The sequence below is a fragment of the Pogona vitticeps genome, chromosome 5, assembly GCF_051106095.1.
Source record: "Pogona vitticeps strain Pit_001003342236 chromosome 5, PviZW2.1, whole genome shotgun sequence".
NCBI lineage: Eukaryota > Metazoa > Chordata > Lepidosauria > Squamata > Agamidae > Pogona > Pogona vitticeps.
In genome coordinates, this window is record NC_135787.1 from 76871060 (window position 1) to 76890798 (window position 19739).

Here is a 19739-nt window from a genome sequence, read left to right on the forward strand (position 1 = left end):
TCCTGGCTACATGACCACGGAAGATTGTCTTTGGACAAACGCTAGCTCCATGGGTTGGAAACGGCGATGAGCACCACCCCCTAGAGTCGGACATGACTGGACAAATTGTCAAGGGGAACCTTTACTTTTACCTTTAGCTGCAGACTCTTAACTTAAGAATGGAACAGTGCAAAAAGACCCAAGTTCAGGCTCCAAAAAGTGGCAGATGGAGTAGGCTGAGCTAGATCCATTCTTGTCATTGCCTTACTTTCAAAAAAACACTCAAAAATGCTACCAGGAGGGATAGAACAGCTCATATAGACTTGCTGCTATCTTCTACCCATCACTAACTAGAAAGTATAGTCCAGCAAAGAAAAGAAGTGCAGACTTTCCTCAAAATTATTTTGCAGCAGAGTTAAGAGACTAAACACTGCAGTTGGTTGTCCCTACAGCTAGTTGTGAAAAATAGTCTGTTTCAGAGCTTGTTTGTTACAGTGGTGCCTCGCTTAGCAATTGCTTCGTTTAACGATGAAGTGGCTTAGCGATGACTTTTTCGGAGCAATCTTGCGCTCCGTTTAACGATGGTTCCTATGGGCGATTTTCACAAAGCGATGTTTGGGACCATGCTTCGCATAGCGATGACAGTTTGGGTTCCCCTGTTTCGTTTAACAATGGTTTTGACAGCCTCATGTTGGCTGTTTTTTAAATGTTTAAAAATGTTTAGAATGCTTGAAATCATAAGTGCACTTAATAAACTCTTTGTTAAACTAATTTGACTTTGTCCTGACTCTTTTTAAGTTTGTTGTAATTTTTTTCCCCCATTGAGATGCATTGAATAGGTTTCAATGCATTTCAATTGGGGAACCGTGTTTCGCTTAGTGATGTTTCCTATGGTGATTTTCACTTAAGGACGGTAATCCGTTCCCATTGGAATGGATTATCTGGTTTTCAATGCATTTCTATGGGAAACCGTGTTTCACTTAGCAATGAAATCGCTTAGCAGTGATTTTTTTGGAACCAATTATCATCATTAAGCGAGGCACCACTGTATTTTTTCCCCATGTGTCTTACTCATTTGAAGTATTGGTGTGTCTTGCAGTGACCCAGCCACTGCTGCTTTTTTGTGAATGGTGCAAGTATTTAGAAATATGTTTGGGTACCTGTCTTAACAACATTGTTTGTTTTTGTGAGCAGGTGCATGAAGACCAAGTGAGACAAATGGATGTTGAGAATAGCTTTATTACCAAATGGAAGGATACTCAAGTGAGTAATGCAGATTCCTTCCTTCTATGAGAAGTAAATTTGGTAGATGTCCAGAGAGACTGCGGTGGGGAACTCCACTAAAAGTTTGTATATTTAGCTGGGGAAACAATGGTGTTAGACACAACCATAGGAACTGTGGATGTTGTGGTTTGAAGCTGCAACCCAGACCTGTGCATGCTTAAATGTCAGACATCTCCACAGATACAAAAGGATGCTTGGATATGTAAAATACTGACTCCTGTGATTAGAAAGGTAGTTCAGGTCTCTTATTAGCAAATTCTCCCCTTGCCTGCCTGCCTCAAGCAGTACCTGCTCTTTGCTTTTTAAGCTCATCTTGAACACTTGGGTTACTGAACACACACTTGTCCTCTAGATTTGATGTGATGTTTTAGCTACTAAAGTTGAGTTTGGCTTAGCCTTGTGATTGCTGCTCTTAACTTGCATTTCTCCTTTACTCATCACAACCTTTGTTAAATAAGCACAGTGTGGCTTAATATGTTTACATGAAAGAGCTTCAAATGTAATTCAGCTATCCATTATATTTCTCCAGATTGCAGGATGTTTTACACTAAGTAATACTATGCTAAATATTCAAATTCTTGGGGCAAATCTATCTTTTGATTCTTACACTCGTATAAAATATTTTCTGCACTCATCAATTTAGTGCAGAACTTCACTGTTCTTTGGAAATATCTTGCAGATGAGTCTAGGGACTGTTGTGTGAGCATGAGGGGTGTAGTTTGCCCTCTGGATTGCTGCAATCACTTCAAGTCTCATCATTCCTGGTTCACTTAGTGAATTGTGTGATATTTTCTGACCCCATTGAGAATTCCAGTGTATTGACAGTTAGCAGTGCAGATATATATCCCCCAACACAGTTCATAGCACAGGAAGGTGCCCAACCCAACCTGAGCTCTTTTGGTGGCACTCTAGCCTAATCCTTGTGTTGCCCTGGAACAGTACCTGTGTGTTTCCAGATTCCTGTGGGAAAAAAAAATATAGGAGCAAATGGGGAAAATGCAAAACAGTGTGACCTGAAATGTGGTTAGGAGAGGGGGCACTACACTGTGCCGTCAGTTTGAGGGGGTATGATAGACAGGATGATTTTACTTCTGCCCACAGGCACCCTTCCAGAAATTGCACAAAGGCCAGAAGGTAGTGGGATTTGCGTCACCACAGAAGGAAAAAAAAGGTGGAGAGAAGGACAGACAGACCCTAGTATACTAGTTCTGGTGTAAATATTCAGAGCTCATACGAGAGGAAGATAGAAATTCATCCATAGTCACACAAATTCAGTCCCCCTGCTTAATATACTAATCCAGCTAGATAAGAGAGAAAAAGATCTAGAATGTGGAAAAGATGTAAAATTGCTCTCTTATTTTCTCTGTTTTGCTTCTCTGTTTCATGGTTGACTGTAGAATGGAATGGGAAGTTTTTGTCTTAATACTTTATGTCTGCCGGGACAGAAAAGCACCCTAGTGACAAGAACCAATAGATTGGTTGGGATGTTTTATGTTTTCATTGCTTTGGTTCATTTGCTTTTGTTTGTTGCTCTTTTAAAAAAAATGCATGGTAGCTGGCTAAAATTCAGGGGCACTGTTTACAGCTCTTCAAGTGGTAATGCTGTAGAAACCCTACAATACAGAACTAGTGCTGTGACAAAAAGTAACTCTAAGGAGATTTAAATGTCTGATTTTGGAGCATGAGGGTTACAGAAGGTTTTTGCCTGTCCTTGCATCCTCTCGAAGCCAGAAGGCATGTTATTCACAGAAGACAGGCTGTTTCATAGATTGCATTTCTAACTGTAGCTGAGCTGTTGTCCAAGATACACTTACCTTCAAAAAGGAACGATTTTCTGTGCTTACAGCTCATCATTTTTTTTTTTTTTTAAAGATGGGAACTGCTTGTTATTTGCCATCAGGTCACCTCCAATTTATGGTAATCCTATGAATGAGAGAGCTTTGGGGGAATTCCTTTAGGGAATCCATACCTTATTCATCGTTCCTCAATCCTTACTTTATTCGGTGTTCCTCTTTTCCTGCTTTCTTTCACCTTTCCGAACATTAGTCTTTTCCCAGAGAATCTTACCTTCTCATGATGTGCCAAAAGCAAGACAGTCAGTTTCATCATGTTTGCCCCCGGAGATAATTCAGGCTGGCAGTCCAGGTTATTCACAAAGTTCTGCTCCTGCACCATATTTTAAATGAATAATTTTATTTCCTGTCAGATTTCTTTACTGTCCAGCTTTCACACCCATACATGGTGATTGGAAATACAATAGTATGGATGATCTTGATCTGAGTCTCCAGTGACGCATCCGTATAGTTGATAATCTTTTTTAATTTCTTCCTTGCTGCCCTTCTGAGTCTCAGTCTTCTGATTTTTTTGACTGCAGTCTCCATTTGGATTGCTGGTTTAACCAAGATAGACAAAATCTTTAACAATTTTAATTTCTTCATTGTCAATGTGAAAGTTGTGTAGTTCTGTATTCATGATTTTTGTTTTAAAGTTCAACTGCACTCCTGCTTTGGCACTTTCTTCTTTCCCTTTTGCTAAAAGTCACTGCCACTTTCTGCCAGTAAGACAATGTTATCTGCATATTTTAAATTAATTATGTTTCTTCCACCAATGTTCACTCCTCCTTCAACTGAATCTAGTCTGATTTACCATATAATATGTTTCTGTGAAGATTCTCAGTCATCCAGGTGAGGTTCTCCTTCGTGGCCTCTGTGAATACACACTAATGGGTTAATCTCTGTTCCAGCAGAGCATCTCGGAAGCTTCTATAGCTTTAAGCACCATAGGCCGAGGGACCTCCCACCTAGGTTATATCACCGCCCCTGCACTGAGTGCTCCAGTTCTGTAGAACTATCAGCTGATGTATAGTATACTTTTAAATAGTCGTGACGTACAGCGGGGCGGAGGGCGGGACGTATGAATTCACCACAGTTGCAAGCCTGACTGGTTGGGGTGCACATGTCCTGAATTTGACAGGCAATGGTCATTGGTCTCTAGAGGAAACTGCTCTTCACATCAGTGTCCTAGAGCTTCTAGCTGTCTTCAAGGCTCTTCAGGTGTTCGAGTGCCTCCTCACAGGGAAAGTAGTGCAGGTAGCATCCGACCACACCACAGCGGTGTACTATCTGAACAAGCAGGGAGGTACATGCTTTCAGCAACTTCTGTTTCTTAAAACCCAGATTTAGTAATGGTGCTACGATCACCACATCTTCCTCATTGCAGTGCATGTGGCTTCCACTGACAACCTCCTTGCAGATCATCTGAGCAGGTCCCAGAACTCTTCTCATGAGTGGGCTCTGGACAATGCAGTCTTCTACTCCCTCTGTGAGAGGTGGGGCACGCCATCCCTGGATGTGTTTGCCTCAGCCACAAACAGCAAATGCAGCAGGTACTGCTCCCAAGTGGGAGCCGTGATTCACTCAGAGGGGGATGCGTTCATGGTCCCTTGGACGGAAGGACTCCTGTACGCATTTCCTCCCATCCCCCTGATACAGAAAGCAGTCGTCATCACTCCCTGGTGGCCCCATCAGCCCTGGTTCGCTCTCCTACTGTAGATGGCTGTAGATCATTTTCAGCTCCCGAACCTTCCTCATCTACTCTCTCTCAACAATGGCAGGACACTTCATCTGGATCTAGATTCCCTGCACCTCACGGCCTGGAGGCTGGACCTTCTATAGAAGATGTCCTTAACAGGGTCCGTAGGCCCTCTACTTTGGCTATGTATGCACGAAAGTGGAAATCTTTCTGTGACTTTGCAGCAGAACATGACTTACCTGTGTGTCCCACATCATTGGACACCCTTCTGAGATTCCTTCTCCTCCTCTTTCACCATGGTTTGTCACACTCCACTCTGAAATTTTACAGCTCTGCGATAGTGGCATACCAGCCACCCCTTTCTGATGCAGCTAGGTTATTTCAGCATCCTGTGTTAAAGCAGTTCCTGAAGGGTCTCCACAGTATGCGCCCAGCCTACAAGCCACCCACTCCACAGTGGTCTCTTCAGCTTGTCTTGCGTAAGTTGATGTCCCCACTGTTTGAATCTTTGGCTTCCACATCTTTGCGGCTACTTACCTTCAAGACAGCTTTCCTTCTTGCTGTCACTTCAGTGAGGCGGCGAGTGAACTGACAGCGCTACGAGCAGACCCACCTTTTATACAATTTCATCCGGATAAGGTGACTCTCTTTCCAGATGTTTCTTTTCTTTCAAAGGTGGCCACCTCTTTCCACCTCAATCAGCCAGTGATCCTTCCTACTTTTTTCCAAACCCTACAACTAATGTGGAAAAAGCTTTGGCCTACTACATATCCAGAATGGCGCCTCTTCGTTCATCTCAGAGACTATTTGTTTCATTTTAAGAATACAGTGGTGCCTCGCACAACGGGTGCCTCACACAACGATGAATTCACACAGCGATGCCTTTTTCTGTTAAATTTGCCGCCTCACACAGCGATGTTTCCTATGGGGGATTTTCACACAACGATGTCTCTTTTTCGTTCCTGTAAAAGTGTCTTACAATGTTTGGAAGCCGTTTTAAATGCTTGCAATGGTTAGCCCACCTCCTGAAACCTATGCAAACTTAATTTGGTGTTGTTCTGACACTTTGTTAATTTATGGTAATTTTTTGTTTTCTCCATTGAAAACAATTGAATGGTCTGTCTAATGGTTTCCAATGGAGAAAACAAAAAATCATCATAAATTAACGAAGTGTCAGAACAACACCAAAATCAGTTTGCATAGGGTTCAGAAGGTGGGCTAACCATTGCAACCATTTAAAACAGCTTCCAAACATTGTAAGACACTTTTACAGGAGCGAAAAGGGAGATCGGGAAGAGCTTTAAAAGGCAAACGGAGATCAAAGAGCCCTTTCCCGATCTCCCTTTTCGCTCCTGTAAAAGTGTCTTCCAATGTTTGGAAACTGTTTTAAATGCTTGCAATGGTTAGCCCACCTCCTGAAATCTACACAAACTGATTTTGGTGTTGTTCTGACACTTCGTTAATTTATGGTAATTTTTTAAATTTTCTCCATTGGAAACCATTAGACAGACCATTCAATTGTTTTCAATGGAGAAAATTTAAACAATTACCATAAATTAACGAAGTGTCAGAACAACACCAAATTAAGTTTGCATAGGTTTCAGGAGGTGGGCTAACCATTGCAAGCATTTAAAACAGCTTCCAAACATTGTAAGACACTTTTACAGGAGCGAAAAAGGACTTCGCAAAGCCATTGAAATGTATTGAGTCGGCTTCAATACATTCCAATGGAGGAAACATTGTTTCACACAGCGATGTTTCCTATGGGGATTTTCACTCAGCGATGGCAATCCGTTCCAATTGGAATGGATTAACCGGTTTTCAATGCATTCCTATGGGAAATGGTGTTTCACAGAACGATATTTCACACAACGTTGAATTTTTTGGAACCAATTAACATCATTGTGTGAGGCACCACTGTACTCCAAAGGTTATCCGGTTTCATCTCAAACCTTTTCCAGATGGGTGGTTGCTACAATCAAACTTGCATATGAAATTTCTCACAAATCTCTGCCTGCCACCATTTGTGCCCACTCGACCAAAGCAATGGCTTCCTCCACAGCGTTCCTGCGTGGTGTCGACCTTACTGACATCTGCAAAGCTGCCTCGTGGTCTACACCCTTCACTTTTGCAGCCCACTATTGCCTCGATGTTTGGGCTAAGGTGGAGGCTGCTGTAGGTAGAGCTGTGCTGGCTTCTGTCCTGTCGTGACACCCACCTCCTGGTAAGTCAGCTTGCTAGTCACCCATTAGTGTGTATTCACAAGAGGCCACTCTGGTTCTTTGAGTGGTCCTCTGTAAATTCACACATCCCACCCTCCACCCCACTGTACGTCATGACTATTTAAAAGTATACTGTACATCAGCAGACAGTTCTACGGAACTGGAGCACTCAGTGGCGGGGCAGTGTTATGACCTAGGTGGGAGGTCCCTCGGCACATGGTGCTTAAAGCTTCCAAACTGCTCTGCTGGAATGCAGATTAATCCATTAGTGTGAATTCACAGAGGACCACTCGAAGAACCAGAGTTACAGGTAAGTAACCTCTTTTATCTGGAAGTTGAATCAAAGGACACTCATTTGATGATCAAGATGTACTCATTTTGGACCAAGGGAATAGGTGGTTTGAGAGAGGGGTCAGTGAAGCCATACATGTGCATACAGAAAATCCCTCACTCAGCAGGGGTGGAGGTCTTAGATACAACCTGTCTCCTATTTATCATGCTGCCCTTTCATCCATCCCCAGAAAGGTCAGGACCACACACACCAGAAAGACCACTGCTAACGACTGTTAACAACTCATGACAATAGGTGGAGAAGGACTACAGAAGTGGGATTTTCATTACCACCATCCCTGTCCTTTGTCCATCTAAGGAGTCTATTCAGACCAGGGGGAAGTGAAACCAATGTGATCTATCAGGCATTTCCTACCAACTCTCCTCAGACTGAAGAAGCTACTTGGATGAGTAGCAAAATATTTCAACCTAATAAGAAGTCCAGTTGCCATGACTCAGCTTCCACATATGATATGTTCTGCATACAGATTAAAAAAATAAGGTGATAAAATGCACCCCCTTTTTTTGCTGGTCAATGACCGTAATAAAGCATTTAGTTTAATTTAATGCACCCTTTTCAAATGATACCTTTGCCTACAGGAAACCATTCTGTCTCTCCATATAATGTCCTAATGGTAGCTTTTTATCCACAATACGTTACAGAACAGGCACATCCACTTCTTTCTGAACAACCCATAGTTTCTCACAATCCATATGCAGTCCAAGGCTTTGCTCTAGTATATAGAGCAAAGCACACAAGTGGCATATGAAAGCTGAAGAATTCCTTATGACCTGGTTGTTGCATGAGAGAATCTTTTCTCTAATAATGTTTCTGAAGACAAAAATTATATAACTTGTCCATTTTGCATAACGCCTACCTTTTCTAAACAGCAGTGAAAAGCAGTTGTTAACACAAAAATTAAACAAGCTGTTTAGTGAGGTAGAAGTTACGGAGCTGTCTTTTAAATTATTAAAAATAGAAAGATGATTCAAAATTAAAACTCACTCAGCCCAAATTTCTTTTGCAACTCAAAAGAAAAATCTCAGGCTTCTCATGTGCTTAGGATGACCTTGTTTTCCATTCGAGTTGGCACTCTGTTAACCATTCTTCATTTTCCCCCATCCATGAAACACTTTGCCAGCTGTTTTTGTTTGCTGCTGTAATTTGCAGCATACATTTCCCCCCTTCTCCAATGTGCAGTTGTTTACATACACCCAGTGGAAATCAAATGTCAACTCCATTCTTTCCTCCAATCTTTTTTCAATAATATCATCTAAACAGCAAATTTTACCGGGAAACAGGGTTTTTCTGAGTTGTTGCCAGTGTAATTAAGAAGCTTTCTTCAAAGTTGCTTTGTAATTTCCCCTCCAGTCACAAATGATTTCATTAGCTTCAATTCTCAAAGGCCACTGTGACCTTAAAGGCCTAATTTCTTCATTATGTGCTTCTTTTGAAACATAGTGGTATGGTGTGTTTTAGTTACAGAATATAGTGTATTTCTACAGAAAGTGACTTGGAATATTTCCCACATCTTTTTTACTCAGTATTGTTCTAAGTTATATTCCCAATAAATATGACTTCCCCAATATATATTGTATTTTGTATATAGCATGTAGTAAACTGGGGGAAAGTGAAACCACAGATACCAGTTCTGTGGATACGAGGGGCCTACTATATAACAAAATGATGAATGTGGCTGTTTAATATCAGGATTGTTATGGTGCCACATTGGTGGGGAGGGCAGATATATATATCAGCATAGAACCATATATATGGTACATATATCTGCGAATTTCAGGTGTCCATAGTAGATTGTGGAACAAATTTCCCACAGATATGGGGCTCCTACTGTATATATATCTTGTTGCTTTTTTTTGGGGGGGGGAGTATTTTTTAAGATGCTTTAGGTCTTTGGGGAATGCCAGGAAACACAAATGGGAAAACTGAAATGAATGAATCTGAAAGAAGCTTTTTTAATGTAAAAAAAGAAGGGGTGCACAAAAAATATGATAAAGAGGCACCTTCAAAAGAACCCAAACAAAAATAGGAAATTTGTTGCTGTGCATATTTGTACTGAAAATGTATAATGATTTTTTCCCTAGAACTAAAGCATAGCTACATTACCTTATGATTGCTGCTAAATGAGGGGCAACTTTCCATTTTTCAACCTTGGTTGGTAGTAGTAAGTTACAAATAGCAGTTACTTGTAATTAATTACTTTTTCCAAGGATAAAAACAATTAAATGACCAGATGGCTGTAACTGAACAGGGGATAATTTTGGTCATTTTCCAGTATGTTTTTAAGTTTTAGTTTTAGAGTTACAAAGGTAAATGTTAGTGGAGGAATGCCATGTGGTTCAATTGCTATGCCTTGACAGGCTGCTCCTCTAGTGGGTATTGAGCCAATGAGAAAGTGGAGAGTGTGTTTTGGATCTGATGTCAGCTTGTAACATTTTGATGGTGATGGCAAATCAGAGACTGATTTAGCTACCTTGGGATAATGGGAAATTAAGAAGTTACCAGTGATAAATTTAAGGGTGTCTAAAGGAGAGTCCCCAGGACTGCAAGGAGAACAAACATCCATTTTGCAGGAAATCAACCCTGAGTGCTCACTGGAAGGACAGATCCTGAAGCTGGGGCTCCAATACTTTGGCCATCTCATGGGAAGAGAAGACTCCCTAGAAAAGACCCTGATGTTGGGAAAGTGTGAAGACAAGAGGAGAAGGGGATAACAGAGGATGAGACGGTTGGACAATGTCACCGAAGCTACCTACATGAATTTGACCCAACTCCAGGAGGTGATGGGTCCAATGGCCATGATCTTAGTTTTTTTGATGTTGAGCTTCAGACCATTTCTGGTGCTCTCCTCTTTCACCCTCATTAAGAGGTTCTTTAATTCCTCCTCACTTTCTACCATCAGAGTGGTATCATCTGCGTATCTGAGGTTAATGATATTTCTTCCGGCAATCTTAATTCCAGCTTGGGATTCATCCAGTCCAGCCTTTCGCATGATGTATTCTGCATATAAGTTAAATAAGCAGGGAGACAATATACAGCTATATATTTGGCATTTCTGTCATTTATTTATTTATTATTTATTTATTTATTTATTCAATTTTTACCCCGCCCCCCTAGACAACGTCTACTTGGGGCGGCTTACAAAAATTAAAACACATTAAAACAATGTAGAGCAATAACTAACATAATGCAATTATTATAATTAATATTATCCAAGATGGCAACATTAAGAACCAGAAAAAAGGGGGAAAAGAACTTAGGTGACTGGGGGGGAAGGCCTGTCTGAATAACCATGTTTTTAGTTGGTTTTTGAACACACCCAGTGAGGGTGCCAGCCGGATTTCAGTGGGAAGTGTGTTCCACAGCTGAGGGGCAACTGCCGAGAAGGCCCAGTTTCTTGTTTTCTCCTTCCGGGCCTCCCTCGGCGTCAGTCCCCTCAGCCGTCCCTGCTGGCTATGTCGGGTGACTCGGGTAGATCTGGGTGGGAGGAGGCGATCTGCCAAATATTGAGGTCCCAAACCGTTTAGGGCTTTATATGTAATCATTAATACTTTGAAGTCAATGCGGAAACGAATAGGTAACCAGTGCAGCGCAGCCAGAGTGGGGGAGATGTGCTGATATTTTCTCACCCCACTAATAAGCCTGGCTGCCGCGTTCTGGACCATCTGGAGTTTCCGCATGAGCCTCAAAGGCAGCCCCACGTAGAGTGCATTACAATGGTCTAGTCTCGAGATTACGAGCGCGTGGACTAGAGTAGTGAGGGCCCCCCAATCAAGATATGGCCGCAGCTGGGCAATCCGCCATAGATGAAAATAGGCAGAACGGACCACGGACGCCACCTGGGTTTCCATGGTTAGCGCCGGGTCCAGATGTATCCCCAAGCTGCGGACCTGACTCTTTGTGGCAAGGGTCGTCCCTCCAAAAGAAAGGGAGTCACCTATGCCGCTGACGGGAGGGCCACCCACCCTCAAGACCTCCGTCTTGTCCGGGTTCAGCCTCAATCCATTTGACTGCATCCATTCCAGTACGGTGTCCAGGCAGCGCTGAAGGGACTGGACGGCATCCACTGAAGTTGGAGTAAAAGAGATGTAGAGCTGTGTGTCATCAGCGTACTGGTGACACGATGCCCCACACCCTCTGATGACCCCGCCCAGCGGCCTCATGAAGATGTTAAACAGCATTGGGGAGATGATCGACCCCTGTGGAACCCCACAATTGAGACTCCACGGGGCCGAGACATTCTCCCCAATCTGCACTCTCTGGGGGCGGTCCTCCAGGAAGGAGCGGAGCCAGGCAAGTGCCAGGCCGCCGACTCCCAGCTCGGAGAGCCTCCCCAGGAGGATACCGTGGTCGACGGTATCAAAGGCAGCTGAGATGTCGAGGAGGACCAACAAGGACACATTGCCCCTGTCGGCCTCCCTCAACAGGTCATCCAGCAGTGCGACCAGTGCCGTCTCTGTACCATAGCGTGGCCTGAAGCCCAACTGAAATGGGTCTAGAGCATTGGTTTCGTCTAAGAGCGCCTGAAGCTGGTCTGCCACCACCCTCTCAACCACTTTGCTGAGGAAGGACACACTGGCGACGGGCCTATAATTGCCAATTTCATCCGCCGCCAGATTAGGTTTCTTCCTGATGGGTCTAATGAGTGTCTCCTTGAGGGCAAGGGGTACCTTGCCCTCCTGGAGAGACCCATTAATTATTGCAGTGGCCCATTCAGTTGTTACCGGCCTGGCTGCTTTGATTAGCCAGGCCGGGCAAGGGTCGAGAGAAGAGGTGGTGGCCCGACAGTGATCAAGCGCCTTGTCTACCAGCTCTGATGTTACAGGCTGAAAAGAATCGAGAATTACCGGGCAGGACGGAGCGCTGGACATCTCTGCTCGATCCATTGTATTTAAAAAAGGCGAAAGGTCACGGCGGATGGCCTCCACTTTAGATTTAAAAAACGCTGCAAATTGGTCAGGTGAGATGATAGAAGGAGGCCCTTCACCCTGGCCAATTCCAGATAGATCGCGAACTATACGGAAAAGTTCCACCTGTCGGTTGGATGCTTCGCTTATCCGGTCAGCAACGTAAGCTCTTCTAGCAGCCTTTACCTTATCAAGGTAACGGTTAGTTGCGATCCTGACAGCAAGCTTATTGTAAACCGTCAGTTCCTTCCTCCAAATGCACTCTAGCCGTCTCCTTATTCGCTTCATCGCTCGCAGATCCTGGCTATACCAGGGTCCTGGCCGAGCTCTACTCCGGAGAGGGCGTTTGGGTGCGATCGTGTCAACAGCCCTAGTGGCGGCGGAGAACCAACCTTCAACCAGGACTTCAACAGGAGCGCCAGACAGTGCCGCTGGAATCCCTCTCATGGTATCCTGGAATCTCATGGGATCCAGTAACCTTCGAGGGCGGACCATCAAAATAGGTCCCTGCTCCCTGCGGGGGGGAAGCGCCATTGCGACGTTACATTTTATCAGGTAATGGTCTGACCATGACAAGGGGACTGACACAAGGTCAGTCACCATCAGACCACGCTCGCTACACTCGGTAGAAAAGACCAGATCAAGCATATGGCCACCCATGTGTGTGGGGCTGTTGACATGTTGGGACAAGTTCAAGAAAGCCATGGTTTCCAAGAACTCAAGAGCTGGCCCGGATACCTCCGCCTCTGCATGGATGTTGAAGTCACCCAGGACCAAAAGTCTCACGGACTCCAACAGTGCCGCGGAGACAAAGTCTGCCAGCTCCGGTAGGGAGGTGGCTGGGTTGCTGGGAGCGCGGTAACCCAGCAAGATCCCAATACCATCCCTGGCCCCAATCCACACATGGAGAGCCTCCAGACCCGGCCTCACAAGCGAGGAGCGCCTAGTAACCTCTAATGATTTTCTATAAACAATGGCAACTCCCCCCCCGCCCCTCCAGTATCACAGATCTTCCTCTGATGAAAGGAATTCTGGTGTATTACAGCTTGCCTTTAAAAATATCCATTATTAAGTAGTTTGTAGTTGTGAATAGAATTCTTGTAGCACAAAACGAAAATGTAAAAATGGTTCACCTTTGGTTAGCTTAGGTGTTCAAAGCAGCAAGATGTTTACAGTTGCATTAGAATGGATATTAATATTTCCATCTTAATTAGAAATAAATCATTTCTGTCTCTTCTCTATTCAGTAAATTTGCTACCTTTTCTTTCATATATTCAGCAATTGTTGCATTCACAGTTTTCCTCTGCAGCTCTCCTCCAGGATGACTGAAAGGAAGAGAGAGAAACTATTGCTTCTAATTTTACTTCTCTACAGTTTAGTTTTACATCTAAACTTTGTCTGATCACAGCTATAGGTAGGTCACATGTCTTCCAATATATTGGAAGATAATGTGATAGAAACTATTAATCGTACAAGATTCATAATTTATACATATCCACTCCACATGTAGAAAATGTTGGAAAGAGCTCTGTATACATATGGATCTGAGCACATAAATCAGCAGACAAATAGAGATTGCTGGCACCTCAGGATCCCTTCTCATGATAGACTTCTATGTGCATTTGATGTAGATGCCCTTAAGATGTATTCTCATGATGTGCTCACCTACTGTTGGGCATAGCAGTATGATATAAGACTAGGTTGTGTGGCCCTGCTAGCCTATTTACAGATTGTTTCATCACATGCGCAGATAAGCCAGTGTTAAAATGCACTGCCTTTTTGAGAGTGGGGTTTGAATGAATCTGTGTTTAACAAAAAGAAAGAAAAGGGGAAAAAAAGAGCTGAAGCTTCTAAGCATTGGTTTGCAGTGGTGCCAGAGGAGAACAGGAGTGAGTGCAATCTCTATGTTTTTTTTTCATTTCCTATAGATCATGGTTTATTGTGATGTCTGAACACAGCCAGTGTCAGCTGTTCCCATTCTTAACGAATCAGAGAACCTGCTACTAGATATATTACTGGGATTGGCCTTAATGTGTGTGTTTAGTCGTTTAGTCGTGTCCAACTCTTCGTGACCCCATGGACCAGAGTACGCCAGGCCCTCCTATCTTCCACTGCCTCCCAGAGTTGTGTCAAATTCATGTTGGTTGCTTCGCAGACACTGTCCAGCCATCTCATCCTCGGTCGTCCCCTTCTCTTGCCGGCACACCTTCCTAACATCAAGGTCTTTTCCAAGGACTCTTTTCTTCTCATAAGATGGCCAAAGTACTGGAGCCTCAGCTTCAGGATCTGTCCTTCCAGTGAGCACTCAGGGTTGATTTCCTTTAGAACTGATAGGTTTGTTCTCCTTGCAGTCCAGGGGCCTTAATTGTGTTACCCAAACAAGGCAGATTTTTCCTGTCTGAACCAAGCATGTGGCTTTTAGGGTTTGTTGTAGGCATCAGTTTTGATCTAAAAATTTCAAGTTTCATTGAATTTTGGAAATAAGCAAAAGTTAATATATGATTATATTCCAGCTGTTGTTAAACAAGATGTGATTATTTTGATGGCAGGAGAAAAGAGAAGTTATGAGCATATTTCAGTCTTTGCCTTGCCTGCTGCAAATCGTGTATGACATACAATGCATGCAAAACCATCAGATGTATCTGTAGATGAATGTACCTGATTGTGTGTTAACAGGTTCTTGTGCAGGTGGAGGTTTGTTTTGTGAGGATCACAAGCACAGAAGGCTTCAGTCAACAAAAGTAGGAAGTTACGGGGGAACAGACTTCTGTCCACTGTTTAATTTTTGTAATCTCTCTTTTACTGTAGGTTTCCCAAGCTGGAGACCTGTTAATTGAAGTGTATGTGGAAAGAAAAGAGCCAGACAGCAGCATTATAATAAGAGTTTGTATATCTTTTTACTGTATATTCACGTTTTTTTAAAAAAACAACTCTATTTTTTAAATCAGGTGTAATGTTTCGAGTTTAAAATGTATGTTTACTTAAGTGTGCTCTATCATACAAGCTTCTTTATACAAGATTCCCTCTGTATCCGTGGTGATATATTAAGACCTGCCACAGATGCCTGAAACTGCCACATATACATGCATGTGTACATGCACGCGCACGCACGCACGCACGCACGCACGCGCGCGCGCGCGCACGCACACACACACACACACACACACACACACACACACACACACACACACACACACACCATGCTAGAGTTATCAGGGGGGACAGGACAAAGGCATCCACATGATTCATAGCAGAAGCAAAAAGTCAGAGTAGCCAGTCTCCTGCCTAGCAGGCAAAGATCTTTCATGTGTGCTTAAGAAATGGCTCCCTTGGAAACTTTGTTCATTAAAACAGTGGCTTCCGACCTTGGGCCTCCAGATGTTCTTGGACTACACCTCCCAGAAGCCTTCACAACCACCTCTGCTGGCCAGGATTTCTGGGAGTTGAAGTCCTAGAACATCTGGAGGCCAAAGGTTGGGGACCACTGCATTAAAACACCATTGTTTCTCCTGGTTTTTTTCCTCACAGGTGTTAGTCATTTTTCATTTACATATATGTTGTTTAATTTCCATTTAATACTTGCAAATGATGGTAAACCACAGATAACTGAAACTCCTGAAACCCTTTCTGTGGACATGGGGGGGATTTCTACTGTATTTATTTAGGGGTGTGGGTGAGTGTTTTAAAACCATACTTATTCTCTCTTTCTCTTTCTCTCTTTCTCTCTCTCTCAACAGCATAATTACAGTTTGTAGATGATGATCCTAGTCCAGCCATAAAGTGCATGAGAGTAGACTTATATGTATATATGTATACAGTACTAAGAGGGACGTGGTGGCACTGCGGGCTAAACCGCAGAAGCCTGTGCTGCAGGGTCAGAAGACCAAGCAGTCGTAAGATCGAATCCATGCGACGGAGTGAGCTCCCGTTGCTTTGTCCCAGCTCCCGCCAACCTAGCGGTTCGAAAGCATGCAAATGCAAGTAGATAAATAGGGACCACCTCGGTGGGAAGGTAACGGCGTTCCGTGTCTAAGTCGCACTGGCCATGTGACCACGGAAGATTGTCTTCGGACAAAACGCTGGCTCTATGGCTTGGAAACGGGGATGAGCACCGCCCCCTAGAGTCGAACACGACTGGACAAAAATTGTCAAAGGGAACCTTTACCTTTTTATACAGTACTAAACAACAGACAAATATGCAGGGATGCAGGTTTCACTGCCAAGTTATGTTATTGTTTGGGGCAAATGAAAAGGGATAGAGCAAGTTAGACTGAATCCAGTCCTCTTCACTCTCTTTTTCCTCAGTAAGTGATGGGTGCAATTGCCAGTAATCTTGGTCTCTAGGTGATTTAGTAATTAATTATTTCTGTATTGCCCATAGCTTGAGCACTCTTAGGCAGCTTATAAAACAGAGCATTAGTGCAAGATCTAAGAAACAGTAACATAATACAGAGCCTCATCTACTACCAAGTGGGAACTCCATGCCCACTAGTCATTTCTTTGTAACTGTAGCAGCCGTGTGTTTCTGCTGAATTAAGCCATGTTGTTTTAAAATGACTTAAAATAAAAGTTGTGCCTTAATGATATTTTATGGAAGTATTGATTCTGAAAATGTAATTGCCTTTACTCTTACAATACACAGACATTAACAATTCCCTAGCAATTGCCGTGTCTACTTAATGATTCAAGGTCACAAAATGTCCTTGCTCCTGCCATTATTTGGAGCCAGCAGCGCTGTTGACTGTGGAAAAACCGAAATTCATTGCTCCTAATAATTGCAGTTTCCAGTGTTGGATGTAATGTGCAGTTTGGAAAGGTCTGGATTGACTGTGGAATCATTCTAGTTTTGATATGCAACAGTGGGTGGTGGAGGAGGAGAAAGAAAGTTAAAGCACCTACCTTAACAAAGTACAAAAGAACTTTGTAGTGCTCAGTTTTGTTATAATTTTAGACAGTGTGTAATCAGTCAGTAAAACCTGCCAAAAAAGAAAGAAAGAAAAAAGAAAAAGTCTGTCTCTTTTTGTGACATTATTTTTCTTTCAGACTTTCAGAAATATCAAATAAGCTTCTGGAAAAGAAGGCATGGGGCAAAATACTTTCAGTAGCATCCCTCTCTATTTTTCTAAAGTATTGTGAATCCTTTCCAGTCTCTTCTTGCAGTTAATGATGTCTTGGCAGTGAATGAGATAAAATAACGAATGGATTTCCAAAGTTGGCATTTTTGCAATTGCTCTTACAAAAGAAGTTGGGCAGTTTTCCTCCTATGATTGAGAGCATAAAACTCCAGCACAAATTAAAATCTTGCCACCTCTTTGAATGAATTCTTTTTGTGGTCTTTGAAACAGATATCGCCAGTGATGGAGGCAGAAGAATTGACTAATGATATACTGGGGTTAAAAAACATTACCCCCCACAAGGATGATGTATGGACTACATTTGAAGTGATTGAAAATGGAGAACTAGGTTAGTGACTATCCTCTTGGGGATGGAGAGGGAAGGGGAGTGTCTACATATTTAAGATTATCTGTTCCAGTGATGGGGAGCATTTGGCCTTCTGAATGTTTTTGCCTACAGTTCCTTTCAGCCCCATTCAGTGATTTTAAGATTTGAAGGATTTTTTTTGTGAAAAAGGTAATTTTGTGCAAGTTATTGAGAACATTAGGAGACTCCTTTCCATCTCGCAGGCAAGGCGAATAATATTTCAGTCCCCCATTGTGAGGATAAGGCAAGAGAGGATTTACATCCCTAGTGGGTTAACCACATTTAAACCCCTCCTTTTATTCTCAGATAGTATAACCTGGGTGAGCTGGTCTTCCAGATGAAATTAAGTTCATTATAGACATTATTGTCTGTTTTGCAGAAATAATTTAATTCTGAACAAACAAACACACAACTCTTGGCTCCAGCTGGAATTTGTTTAACTGGCTGAAACCACATTCTGAATGAGGACAAGTATATTAGCATCTTATGTTTTCAAGAATGCAATTTCCTTCTGATATTTATTGTGGGATTGGAACAAATAGCTCCCTCACTATTTACTGGCAAACACATAATGACCTTGGGAGCAGAATAATGGGATATGTAAGTCTGACAGCTAGATGTCTGAAATATTGAAACCAAATGATTTAAGATCAGCTAAATTATTTATATACAGAGCAGCAGAAATAATTGGCAAAATTATCTGCCCTTATACAGAGGGTTTGTAAAAAAATGAGATTTGTAAGTATATAATTTTTTTGTTGCAATTTCTATGTGATGGATAGTTTGCAAATGAGGTGTATTGCTAGTAAAATAACTAAAGTTTTTAAATAGAATGATTTATGTACTATAATTCATTATGACAGATGGTCTTCATCGTAACTATAAATAAAGCAGTAGGTGTTTGCTCTGGGAGCACTCACATTATTCCTAGATGTGCCTTGTTTTGCTCCCTTTTTCTCCAGAAGCTTTTGCTTTAAGGTGGAACTGAAGCTAGGGCATTAGCTTTCTTTGAAAAATAGAGTTCATTAAACTTCCCATACAACCATTGAAGGAAAACTGTGTTAATGTTTAAATAAAATTGTTTTAGCTGTCTCTCCATTTATTTAGAAAGGAACTTATCCTTGCCAGGTTAATACCTCCTTAAATGGAAATTATTCTGCTCCTGTTTTTAAAGCAGGCTTTCCCGATGTGTGGCTGGGTTGGGCTGGACTGGGTTATACTCCCAGTCAGTTCATGCTGTATGTACATGGAGTCAGGGGGGTGGTATTAAAAAGGGAGCCTGTTCTAATTGAATTTTCAAATATTCAAAAGACCTGTAGTAATGAGTGTGAGATATTGTGCTTCTCAACCCATGATTTTAAAAAGCCAGGAAATAGTCTGATATTGCTGAAAATATCATGACTGCATTGTCAGCAGCAGAAAGGAGGTCAAGTTTTAGATAGCAAAGGGCATCCTGAATGCTGACAACACCAATGGAAGCAATCAAGGTGGTCTACAGGATACCCTTTTGTGCTCAGTACCATTCATAAAGTGACGTCACTCAAGGGAAAATCCCTGAAGCTAACTTCTTTTTTTCATCTGTTAACCACTTCCCATCCAACTGCAAAGCGATTGCCAGGACTGTTTTTCCACAAGTGTGAATTGTGCTGATTTGTTGTCTTGCACAATATCTACTGCTACACGCCCATGCAGCAATAATTCTCCTAGGGGTTATAAAGCTCCGCTCAGAGTTATAAATCATGTAGAGAGCTTAAGCACATAAAGCAGGTATCTGTTCTCCAATGCTCTCCTCCAGCACTTAGCTGAAGATTGGGACATCTCTTTCAGTCCAAGATCCTAATTCAATTTTAAAGAAATTCCTTAGAGCCCCATCCAGAGGTACAGTAGGTGATAGAGGCGGAAAGGTAGAATCAGAACTACTAGAATATTCATTCATTCATTCATTCATTCATTCATTCATTCATTCATTCATTCATTCATTCATTC

At 42.5% G+C, this 19739-nt stretch overlaps 1 protein-coding gene across 3 annotated transcripts in view; it reads left to right on the top strand.

The window, feature by feature from the left end:
• Positions 1 to 19739, top strand: part of ARAP2 (ArfGAP with RhoGAP domain, ankyrin repeat and PH domain 2) — a 189704-nt gene that overhangs the window by 144887 nt on the left and 25078 nt on the right. For all 3 annotated transcript variants that reach the window (XR_013545518.1, XM_073001120.2, XM_073001122.2), the window contains exons 24-26: positions 1174 to 1242; positions 15081 to 15155; positions 17618 to 17735. Coding sequence is in view for 2 of the 3 variants with exons in the window: in XM_073001120.2 (XP_072857221.2) it covers positions 1174 to 1242; positions 15081 to 15155; positions 17618 to 17735 (262 nt within the window). In the remaining variant the exon portion in view is untranslated. The remainder of the gene's footprint in view (positions 1 to 1173; positions 1243 to 15080; positions 15156 to 17617; positions 17736 to 19739) is intronic.